The sequence below is a fragment of the Anopheles darlingi genome, chromosome 3 (assembly GCF_943734745.1).
Source record: "Anopheles darlingi chromosome 3, idAnoDarlMG_H_01, whole genome shotgun sequence".
In the NCBI taxonomy this organism is placed as follows: Eukaryota; Metazoa; Arthropoda; class Insecta; order Diptera; family Culicidae; genus Anopheles; species Anopheles darlingi.
The window spans coordinates 19,628,967-19,641,466 of record NC_064875.1 but is presented as its reverse complement, the minus strand read 5'-3'; the positions used below and the strand labels follow the sequence as shown (position 1 = coordinate 19,641,466).

At 40.5% G+C, this 12,500-nt stretch overlaps 3 protein-coding genes across 7 annotated transcripts in view; 1 reads left to right on the top strand and 2 right to left on the bottom strand.

Moving 5' to 3' along the window:
- Positions 1–2,986, top strand: part of LOC125957157 (phosphatase Herzog) — a 39,500-nt gene extending 36,514 nt beyond the window's left edge. For both annotated transcript variants that reach the window (XM_049689647.1, XM_049689648.1), the window contains exon 6: positions 1–2,986. This exon is cut by the window's left edge and continues 548 nt beyond it. The gene's annotated coding sequence lies outside the window, so the exon portion shown is untranslated.
- Positions 2,987–8,932: 5,946 nt separating this feature from the next.
- LOC125957162 (trypsin delta-like) lies at positions 8,933–10,812 on the bottom strand. The gene is made up of 3 exons (XM_049689654.1): positions 9,904–10,812; positions 9,518–9,837; positions 8,933–9,440 (listed from the first exon to the last, which is right to left on the bottom strand). Exons 1-3 carry the CDS (start codon positions 10,144–10,146, stop codon positions 9,215–9,217), a joined length of 789 nt encoding a protein of 262 aa, XP_049545611.1. The 5' UTR covers positions 10,147–10,812; the 3' UTR covers positions 8,933–9,214.
- A 172-nt stretch (positions 10,813–10,984) lies between these two features.
- LOC125957121 (IQ motif and SEC7 domain-containing protein 2-like) overlaps positions 10,985–12,500 on the bottom strand; it is a 74,471-nt gene continuing 72,955 nt past the window's right edge. For 3 of the 4 annotated variants that reach the window (XM_049689592.1, XM_049689591.1, XM_049689590.1), the window contains one exon: positions 10,987–12,500. This exon is cut by the window's right edge and continues 1,638 nt beyond it. The gene's annotated coding sequence lies outside the window, so the exon portion shown is untranslated. The other variant, XM_049689593.1, reaches the window with a different exon arrangement.

Genomic DNA, 12,500 nt, shown 5'->3' with positions numbered 1-12,500 from the left:
ACACGGAGGGAATGGATAGGATTTGTCGATGAAAGGCGAAGGGTTACTAAAAGAAGGACAGATAAGAAACGAAAGACGCAAAACTAATTAAAAACACACAAACACACAAGAAACCGAACACTACATTACACCTGCGAGCAATTCATTGTTACTTTACATTGTTATTTTTTTTTATATTAATAATAATAATAATGATAATAATATTATTTTTTCTGATACTACACACCCCCGATACACGTACGCGCGCGCGATAAGCAAACCGGTTAGATAGAGCTACAATAGCATACTATTTTAATGCTGTTGCTTTAAGAAGAGGAAAGCTAATGAGACGAGCCCCAAAATGGTAAGATCGGAGGACTCCGTCGTCATCGTAGATCGTTGCACAGCGCGAACATGGATTTGTGTTTGTGACGATTGCAATACTATTTACGTACTATTTGTTTTTATTCTTTTTAAAAAATAATCATCTGTATTACAATTATACGACAGTGTGAGCGAAGCACACATGAACACACAGACACACTTACACAAACACACACACACTAGCGTTAGTATGAACTCCCCCTACCCAGTTTAAACCAATCAGAACACGGCCGTATTAACTACATCCGGGGCACAGATCGTCATCGACACCCAACTTCATCTAAGTATACACCATCCATCATAGAGGGCATAGAGATCGCAGCAAACGGTGGCGACGACGATGCACGATAAGGATTTTATAGTTCAATCTAGCTTTTTTACAGACAAATCGAAGCATATTAGGCAAGAGAAAGGGGGCGAAACCGACTCTCGAGCAAAATAAAATGAAACATATTCACCACCCACAAACCCGAGGAAAAAGTAACAGTCGAGGAACAGATGCTACACGTTTTTTGCTACCTATCAGTGGATCCCGGATATCCCGGATGCTGGCATATAAAGGCGCGCACCGAAGCCTTTTGTCAAACTCACGCTACTCCCTTTTTCGGATTCGCAAAGAAACCGGAAGTGGGGGAGTTGTGAATATAGTCCGAAAAGGGAGAATGTCCGTAGGGACCGCTCATTGTGCGTGTTTGTGTACAGGTGAAATGATGAAAAGGAATCTTCGGGAGCAGGACGACAGCAGCAGGTAAGCGTAAGCTTATGCGTATAGGCAAATAACACTCAAATAGCTTATCCTAGCTCCACTATCTAGTTTGACAAACATTAATTACGATAAGGAAAGGAGACACAAAAACCGTTATACAGCAGCAGCAGCAGCAGCAAACACAACCATGTACACACATACACACACATACAAATGAACCACGAGTATAGTAGCATGTAAAATAATAGTAAACAAATGTACAGTTTTATACTGCATTCGATATGATAATGGTCAACAGTAGAGAATGGAAGTGTAGCTTTCGTGTATCAGATAAAAACAAAATGAAGCATCCTGGATCGAGGCTGGATAGAGCGTCGATAGCATTGAAAGAAGCATACGCGCGCCTGGAGCATTCGCAACCCGCAATTTAATCATATCTTAAAGAGATAAGAAGGAATGAGACCGAGGGAGAGAGAGACAGGTGCTTTTGAACTTGTTGATCAGTTTTATGAGCTTCAAGTTTTGCTTTTTATCACTCTTATCGCCGCATCTCCTCGCACCCGTCATGTTACTAACGCTACTCTACATATCACACATTAGTTAGTGCACGCGAAAGGACACACTCGCGGTGTCTGTACCTACTGTGTTTCCACCGCTTTTGGAATTGATTTACCAGATGCTCCTTTGACCCATTCGACTATTCGAGCGCGCAGCACACGAAGATGGATATAATTCCGTCGTTGTTTGGCACGAAAAGACTGACATGCGAAATTGAGAAACAAACTAAAAACGAGAATGAAATGATATTTTTGGCATGGAAACTGCGCGACTCATAACGACTACAATAAAAAGGCGCTACCTTTGGGGTGGGAATATGAAAAACGATTGTACAACCTACCTCTTTGACAACCGCGTGGATCAGGGGGAGAGGACCATTTCGGAGCATCAAAAACCCACCCTCTCGCTCGTTCTCTCCATCTCTGCATTGTCCCTCCATGTTTCAGCTGCCTGCAACTGCCTCGGGTTCATACACTTTCACACATTTAGCGAGCTTTCTTCTTTTTCTAATATATGCTTACATTGCCACTGAGTATACTCTGCTCCCATAGCGAAACGCTTCTGGCAGTTCGTGGTACGCGTATAGACAGGATAGGAATTTCGGGTGCCCGTGTTTTGTCTCTTGCATGTCCTTATGGTGTACATTAAGACACACATATTTTTATACCATCGTATTGTCCACCGGGTAGGGAATTGGCCACTATAGAACCAAGAATACAAAGAATATTAGAATGGCTCATGGCGAACGGAGTAGCGCTCTAGTTGAGAATGATATTTTTGCTAACACAACACGGCAGTACAGCAACCAGACAGGCAGGATTAGTCATGCTACGACGTAGCCAAGGATCGTCCAATCAAGCTGTCGTCTATTTGGAGGCAATGTGTCTGTATGTGTGTGTGTGTGTTTGTGTGTCTGTGTGTGATTATTGGTGTGACTAAGTTTTTAAGAAAATGTGTCACCTCGTCCTTAAGCGCCCTGCAACCGTATAGTAGAGTCAGAAGGGCCGGCAGCTGGAAGCCGCCAGTGTCCTCTCGACAGCTCATTTTTACAACGCCGAGGATGGCAAGAATCAAATCGCAGACTAGCCAGCAGGACGGGATTCAGTGTGACACTTGACACATATTAACACGCACAGCAGAGCAGCAAGCACTAGGACAAGAACCAGACCACTGTACAGTTATGCAAAACGCCAATACGGCGACAGGGATAGGACACTGCGAAGGGCCACTGGAAAACTGTGTATAAAATGAGACACAACCATTAAAAAACGAGGAACCAGACAAACAATGGCATCAATAGAACGGGGTAATGTGGAGGAAACAAGTGTCGATGAATAAAAAAGATGTTCATATATATATACTCTATATAAAAAAAACGCATCTATATAAAAAAAACTCATTTTCTGCTCAAATTTTTATATAATCCGGTAAAAACCCGGTGTGATATTTTGGTTTTCAGAAGAAGATTCTATGGTTGCTGTATTGTGTTCTGTGTTCATCTTTTCCAGGATCCAGGAATTTTCTTTTTTACCTTTTGTATCTTTTTCCGTTTAATCCAAAACAAGACAAAAACTATACAACTGAATGCTCAAATTCACATGCGAAATATTATTGGTTAAAATCTAAGATTTGTTTGATTTATGTTGCGTAATCGGTCTCAACATTGTACTTTAGGTCCTTGCCATATAAGTTACTGAAACACGCTAAATAGACAAACAAATCTAGTCTATTACCCGTGTGTAGGTCGTATTTTCGATAATAGCCTCGCGTTGGGTCATGGTTTGACGATTTGCCTTTGTTTTATGCCGTCAGATAAAGGAATTCGTGTATTTGCAGATTAAAAAAACAAAAAGTTTATAAGCGAGAAACGCAAACCGTTTGTTACAAATAAACAGCCGCTAAGTATGCATCTTTACATTCTCGTCGGCAACGGCAGCGCCATCTATGCTGGGACAAAAGCTTCTCAAAGCAAATTCTTAGTGTGCAGAACACCAAGAGCCGTGGGATATTTTCTTTCAAATTTAAATCATCCATCTCTCAACGATTCGTCCATTTTTAAACCGGGTTCCAGTTTGTACTACACGCAATGCACATGCCCTTCGGATGGAAAATAAGGTTTTCATAGGGCCCTATTCCGAGAGTCTGTCTTGCAAACGAGACTGCTGTACTACTGCTGAAAAAATTTAGCAGTCTTGTTTAGCTCTCGTGAATGAATTTGTAATTTTTTACAGCTGGATTTCAAAACAAATACTAATACTAACAAATTATTCACCAACACCACTAAAAACCAACATCTTTCGCTCCAATGGCAACTACGACCAAAACGAAAAAATTTACCATTTTGAGTCTCGTTTTCAAGACTCAGAGTCTGTTGCTAAAACCTACCAGACTCTGAGTCTTGAAAACGAGACTGAAAGACTCGTTGCCATTGGACCGAAAAATGTTGGGTTTTGGTGGTGTTGGTGAATAATTTGTTAGTATTAGTATTTGTTTTGAAATTTGGCTGTAAAACATCACAAGTTCATTCATAAGAGCTCAACAAGACTGCTAAGTTTTTTCAGCAGTAGTACAGCAGTCTCGTTTGCAAGACAGACTCTCGGAATAGGGCCCATAATGTGTGTATTCATGAAAACCAAAAACTAAACCGGAATCTGTAAGATCGATTGCTGAAGCCTTTCGAATGCTTGATCTGCTCTATTTAATTATGGTCATCTGCTAGGAATATTAGCAGAGAAAATCCCTGCAGTATCTAAAGCTTTTTTTGGTATTTCTTTCTTCCGTTCCCGTATCGTTTTTTTAACATGCGTGCGTTTAAACGAGTTTATCGTATCGTTAATTTACGTGTACGTAAATTACGGTACGTGTATTTAGTCAACATGTAAGTATGCTCTCTGTTAGCTTTGTAAATAGCTCAATTGGTTGTGCGTTGGTAAACGAGTGATGATTTGATAATTGTATTCGTGATTGTATCCGTGCTACCCGAAAAGCCCTTCATGTCACTGGTTCTCTGCTTGCCACGTACCTGCATAGACGCATCCTACATGGCAGGTATGCTACATAATGGACCAGAGAGCATCTGAACCACTCCAGTTGCAGTATCGTTCCAGATGCCATCACAGTTGCGCCGAATGTTTGCTCTCGGCTTTTTCGTGTATCTTACAAGACAAGCCATTGGAAACATTTACCAGCACAATGAAGTTATCTCAGTTTTTTTTACTTGCCGAGTAGCTTCGGTTTGAAGCCAATACGAACGCATCGATCGATGCAGAACGCTCATGCAAACATCGGTGTAGAATGCTCGGTATCGTGTATTGGCTGAATCACCTCAACCTCCTCATGCCACGAATCTGCAAAAACACTTGAGCTAACAGATATGTGTGTTTGAGTGTCTCTCTCTTTCTCTTTATTTCCTATAGAAGACTATATGATTCACATGTAATACACTTGAATTAAACTGTTTAATTAGTTTTTGATACTTCCATTATCAAAAACAAAACTGAAACTTAGCCCAGATGCGCAGCGCCGCGTTGTTCATACTGTAACATCGGTATCGATGGTTGTTTTGCACCTTTCTTGGGTTCTGCATGGCTGGGGTGCATTTGCCTTACCGATATCTGTGCGTTGCGGACCAATGCGCGAAAAACAGCAAAGTCGTCGAATTTAAAAAAAAATATTTTCAATAACCCGTTTCCCAACGATTCATCCCTTTTTAATCTTGCACAGCATGGATTTAGCTGTTTACAACGCGAAATCACCTGCACTACAAATCGTTGTTCTATCGAACATCCGCATAGTAAATGGGACTTTTCACTCTGAAGCATATAAAAGCAAATGTTAATATTAAAATATAAACAAATATTAAAAAAGTTGATATTCCTCTGTGATCGGACCTCTGTGAATTTTCGGTTATATCTGAAAAACTTCGCTTCAACATTTAGAGTACATTTCGAGTTACTCTCGAACCAACAAAGCAGCACTTAATTACATTAATCTTCAGGACAAAAATTAGAACCGGGTCCGAGTTGGTTTTGATGCTGCTGCTTTTAAGTCGAGGCTATGAGATTAAAAAGTTTGTAGCATAATTGATCAGTCTGCTATTGTTTGTGTTCCCTATATTTACTAACTAATCAAATAGCTACAAATGATCGAAAAGATCGCCAAAAGGATCCCCGTGAGCGTACCGACAACAGAGTAACCAATGAATCTTCGCATTGGATAGATATTTAACAGGTATTCTAATCAACGAGAATTCTGGCGGTATTGAAAGCAACTAAGATAGCATTGTAGGTACGTTCTGCTATTAGCCTGTTTATTTTGTTGTCGTTTCGTCAGGTGATCACCATGAATGTATTCAACGCGAAAGTATGCTCACATGCTGGCACATACATCAGTTTAGTTACAGCTCACGTAATTCCGTCTACTTTGGGAAACAGCAGTAGCTTTGGGAAACAGAAATTCTTGAATGCTGGGTGCCGTTATCTTTGCAAATATATCAATTGGTTGGGCATCGTTGAAGCTATAACCAGGTGTTGCAGCATATATGCCGTACAATTGGTTATCGCAAACGAGCGGCAAGGCGCCTACGAGAAAATATCCGAAACCTTTCATCGCACTAGCGCATTGTATTCTGCAAGAGGAAAGATTAAATAGTTAGTCATAGTCTAAGTCACTGAGACAAGGGATTTCGCAATGCTACACTCACGTCGAAGGTTGAAGGCCACGTTTTGTTGCACATTCCTGATCAGTGACGAGTTGATATTCGACTCGCCTCAGGATAGAAGATGACGCACCATTCGCGTATATTCCAAATCCAATACTAAAACAGCTTGCGGGGTTCAGTATTGTGCTTCTCGCTACGCCAATGGGTGCTACATTTGGCAACCCACTGAAGGTACCATTAATGGTAATAATAGCCACATTATTGTCAAAATTCGTAGAATTGTACTGGGGGTGTTTTTGATAAATTTTAGTTTTAAAAACGGTTCCTGCGCCCCTTCCGAGGTTGCCAACAAAGACGGTAATCTGCCAATGGGAAGCATAGAAACCAACGGTTAGTATTCAACTACCGCTAAAGCCCTTGTTCGTGATGACTTACATTTCCTCCTGTAGGTACGTACGCTAAAACCGATGCACCAGTGACAACCTGAGTGTCGCTGATGATAGCACCATTGCCTGAACCGCCTCCCGGGTATTCTAGATATGCTGCGTACGGATAAGCAGCGATATCATTGACATCGGAGACTATGGCAGCCTTTGCCAACTGTGCACTGTAGAGCACGACCAACAGGAATAGCTTACAACTTGGCTTCATTGCGATTGTACCGAGGACTGCTGGTAAGGACTGATGAAACGAAGGAAAACCAGAGGCTAATTTATATGAAAATCCGACATCTGGTTTCAATCATTTTGAGCATCCAAATGGTCATTTTTGGCCATCGAACCTTCGTCCGTAGACGAGTCGATACCACCCCATAGATGCATCGTGTCATGGCATCTCCTTATGCCACGAATCTGCAAGACACCTACCACTTGTGCAAACACATGTGTTCCTATATACAGTATCATCCGAGGATCTGCATCGGATACAATCTGCATTTGATATCGGAGAATCCAGCCATCGACCCGACACCAGCAGCGGACATCAAATTGTTTTTACAAAACTGTTCTATTTTCTTAAAACTACCCCAAAAGCGGCACTGAAACCAAAAAAAGCAACCTACTTGGATTCTATTGGATTTAGTCATCTATTTGTTTTCTTCGCTATTACCTGAAGAGGCGTAGTGAAAATTTGAATTATATCATAGTAATCATAATGCTTCGCTCGACATGAACCTTTTGTTCGAATATGTTACGAATATGACAGCGAGATAATCCCAAACCGATTCTCTTATCGGAGTATCGTGATTAATTGTTTAATTTAATCTGTCTCTGGCATGCAATACTTAACCAAACAGCAAGCGTTCTTTTCTTTCCTTCACATGATGATCAACTCTGTTCAAAATTGGTCCAAACATTCACCGACAAATTTGATTTAAAGATTTATATTTAGTGTTTTTACTATCCCATCTAAAAACTCCAGCTGTATGGAGAAGAACGAAAATTCGCCATATCGCTTCTACTTGTTGATCGGGTTGTTCGAAAAAAAGACCAAACCGTTTTGCAGATTGTTTGCCATCATCGCGGTACGCTTGAAACAGATCTCTTGCTGACGTCTATTTGAACGGCTGAAGGTATGATCTGATTTTAAATTCGCATTTTACGGCAAGTTGCTGTTATTTAGAATCAATTCAATCAAGAAAGATTGCATATTTCGTTATGATGTTATTGTTACGTTTATGTCGATATCATATCAAAATGCAATCGTCAATGAATATTCAACAACACCAATGAATGTAGGTAAGTAAGTAGCATAGACATATCCAGTTAATTTCGTTTGGCTATCGTAATGTCGCCATCGCCATGGGTGTATTCAAAATCCATAAAGGCACATACCAACATGTCCATCCGTTTTATTTAATTACAGTTCATGTAATTTTTTCGTGGGAAACACTATGCGAAACACAAAATCTTGTATTATGGGGGGCTTTGGTTATTTCGGGTCATAAAAAGGCTTATTTTTCACGATTTTTAGTGAAGAAACCAGTTAACTTGAATTTTTCAAAAAAATGTAATATTAAACTACAACTTTTCAAGAATATTTGGTTCTATTTTGGGGAAGATTTATTCAAAACTACGTTCATGGCATTCTCCAGAATCCAGAAAGGCAAGTTTGCAAAAATGTACTTTTTGCGGTGCCCATCGTAGCCACGTGCTGGGTCATCAGAAATATTCAAACGAATATTCGTTTGTTAGATTATAAGTTTATCCAGGTAGCCCCGTCGAGTTTTTATAAAATTTCCCATTTTTCGATTTTTGGCAGATTTTTGAAGTTGGAAAAGTGATGCTTTTTTCGATGTTGCCTCAAAAAACGGCACTTTACATAATCAAAATAATTATTTAAAAAAAAGTATCAATAATTTTTATAAAATCTCGACGGGGCTACCTGGCAAATAGTGTAGAGATTATGTGTTCAAAATTTCAAATCGATCGGTCCAGTAGTTTTCATGCTACGATGGGCACCGACTTTGAAAACGTAGGTTTTGGGAATCGCGATTCAAAGTCGCGAGATGCGTTGAGCCTTGTATGAAAGGCTGTTTTTCAAAAATCAATATCTTTGTCAGTTTTGCTTCGATTGATCCCAAAATTTTACACAATAATCTTGAATTGATAAGCAATCATAAAAAAATGTAAAATGTAAATGCGAAGAATTAAAATAAAATACCGAAGCCCCCCCTTAAGCTAGTTAGAAAGATGAGGCCAATTTGTGCCATTTTCTGTTACGCCTAGAGCTAATGGTCTGATGGATTGTCCATCAAGGCATAAGGAGTGCCTTTTTCGTTTCCTCGAGAATATAACCGAACAATTGGGGATAACTGTTGGATTTTACGATTGGTCTATTTATTTCATTTTTTGTATCGTTAGGTGTATCAAATCAACATGAAAGTACTGCTCACTGTTTACACATGCTTTTGCATACATCCGTTTCGTTTAATGACAATCCACGTGTTTCGGCTTGGGAATTATGCTAAACACAAAATCTTGAATGCTCGCCGCGGTTAGCTTTACAAATAAATCGATTGGTTGGTCGTTGGTAAAATAAGTAAAGCTCGTTGACATGACTCGTTGTATACCGTACAGTTGATTACCGCACACAAAGGGATTGCCGCCAATCAGAAAGTAACCGCTACCTTTTAGCGCACTAGCACATTGTATTCTGCAACAAATGAAATATTGAAAAGTTCACCATGATCTACGTCGCTGGAAAAGAAGAGCTGATTGTGCGTTACTCACGTTGTAGGTTGAGGGCCACGTTTTGCTGCACATGCCTGATCGGTGACAAGTTGATAATTGACTCGCCTCGGCATAGGGGTAATTGAAAAATTAGAGTATACTCCCCAGCCAACACTAAAACAGTTTACGGGGTTCCTAAAAGCGGTAGTTCTTATGCTTATGGGTTTCACATTTGGCAATCCTTTGAAGGTGCCATTGATGGTAATGATAGCCACATTGTACTCAAGTGGTGTGAAGTTGTACTTGGGGTGTTTTTGAATGTTTTTAGGTTTGAAACGGGTTCCGGTGTGCATGACGGCGTTACCAACATAGACGTTAATCTGCCAAGGGGAAGCATGTAAATCAGTCATTAGTATTCAACATGTTTGTACCTTTCGGTGAGTTACCATTACGCTCGGAGCTGGGCTTATAGCCGATGCTGTAGTGATCACATGAGTATTACTAATGATAGCCCCATTTCCAGAGTAATGCGAAAATGGATCATCTATAAACGCTGCGTACGGATAATCAGCGATATCATCGACATCCGTTACTGAATCTTGTGCCTTTACCAACTGAGCACTGTACAGCACGACCAACAGAAGTAGCTTTACACTTTGTTTCATCTCTATAGTGGTGAATACTTCCATAGGCAACTGATGAAACGAACAAATATATATATGAAAATCCCAACTTCGGAATGTACACGAACGATCGAGGGTTCCAGACCATTCGCTCAGCTGGCAGTTGTGTAAATATGTTTGAACCAAGTGCGTGTATTGCAGACGGTGCGTTCAATGTCTGCCAGACGAGCTACACAACGCATTGACTAGAATATTGTATTAGTAAAGCAATATAATGGCAACAAAATCAGCGAGTATGTTACCGTCAAGTCTATTTATGCTAATTGTCCTCTATTGTTTTTCTTTGCATTTCCACTTGAATTGAAAAGCTTTTTAAGATCCAGAACCGTGTTTTCTCTTGCAGGCTGGAATAATGGATGTCTGCATGCGATTATTAAGTTTTTAGATGCAACAATAGTAATTGATACCTGCAAAGTTACCAATAAATCATTTGCGTTGCATAATAACTGTTCCGAGAATCCGACATTGCAATATTCACCTTGTACTTGACCTTGTTTTAGACCGACCCACACTGACTAAACCATAATCAAACAATGTGCAGCTGAAACAATCTACCCAGTGCCAAAAAGACTCGATCGAAGCCACAGACGTGCAGAACAAATAGCTTGGAACAGTGGCGAACACTTGAGAAACCATCACCACCAAGATTACCAGAGAAGAAGGAGACATACTTGTTTTTCATCTAGTCATCATTTTTTTCTCGAAACTTTTCCAAGGTCTTCAAAGTAATCATCAAAGATTATCTGTTTTGAAAGGTTCTGAACTTGAATGGGCAGCGCCCTTCTCCTATCCATTTCATACGATACATCTCGTCTAGAGGTCTTTGGACAATTTTTCTTAATCTTCTACGTTTAAATTAACCCTTATGAATTAGTTCTGGATATTTTAACCGTCAAATGCCAAATGGAAACTTGTGGAAATGCTCAGTGCTACCGTTGCTAATCATAAAACCATTTGCAAGGTTGCTTTGTCTTTCAGAAACTAAGTAAGCTGCTATGAGCAGATTCTGCTGTACTTACCTTCAAATTCTCCGTTCGTTTCGGACAGACTGATGAAGGCGCAACCTTCGAATCCTTTTCCTTTTAACGGGTTTATTTCATTCCTTTGACGCTTAATTCCAATTTTGCTTCTCACCTTCCTCAGCGTGAATTACATCAATTTGTTACGCACGCACGCACGCACGCACGCACCGGCGGTCCGTCCCCGTACCGTAGAATATAGTTTGTAATTTAATAGATCGTTATTATTATCGTTATCGCATTTTGCTGCTGCACAAGTTTAAGAATAGTAGAGGGTTTACATTCGATTTTTGTGTATTTATGATTCTTCTTTTTCTTTGTGTGATTCCTCCTTCCTTGCATCGTTCCGCACGCGCCCGAACGTACTAGAAACTTTGTGTTTTATGTTGTGTTGTGTGTTTGCCTGGCCTGGTGAAGTGCATTATTTCAGTGTTCACTTCACTTAGAGGTACGCCATGTAGACGACAAAGTTGACAAGAACATTAACACATTGGACTCTATTGGATTTGCGTCTGCTGCTGCTGCTGCTGCTGCTGCTACAGTTATGATCGTACTGTGGGGTGATGTGTGTGTGTGTGTGTGTGTGTGTGTGTGTGTGTGTGTGTGTGGCTTTTGTGTTGGGGCGAGGGAGTTGTGCGCAGCAAGGATACTCCCAACCATTTCTCCTCCCTCTGCCCCATTCCTACACTCGGCGTGTGATGATCTCTTATCTATGCGGCCTAGCAATTAATAGGTTTCCCCTTTTGTTTTTTGTTTTCCATTAATTGGTTTTACGCTTATATGCTTGAACAGGACTAGATTTACTTTTACTTCCTCTTTCTATCTTTCTCTTTCTTTCCCTTGCGCCCTCTCCTTTCTTCATTCCCCTCGTTTTTCGTTTTTATAACCTTTTATCTTTAGTTTCTCGTGCGTATGCGTGTCGCGTACTCGTCTCGTGTACGTTCCCCATCCGAACTTGTACGACGTGTATCAATTCCCGCCCTTTCCCGCCCTTTATTTTTTGGTCATTCATATACCCTCTCTTTTGCACCGGAATCACGCATTTAAATCCCTACCCTCCCACGTAACCCAAGGGGCCAATTGTGGTCCCTTTGTACTCCCGCGCATTCCACAAACAACAGAAGAAGATGAATAAGAAGAAGAAACGGAAAGAAGAACAGACACTCACTAGACACTCAGATGGCGCCAAACTGTGGCCAGATTTTAAATACATATATAATACACAAATTACACAAAATTCTAGCCAGCAAGAGCTGACTCATAGTTCTTTCCTCCTCTCTTCTCGCTCTCTCTCCCCACATCGTGGCATTGGATTGTAGTCCGATGCATGGAATGCGATCG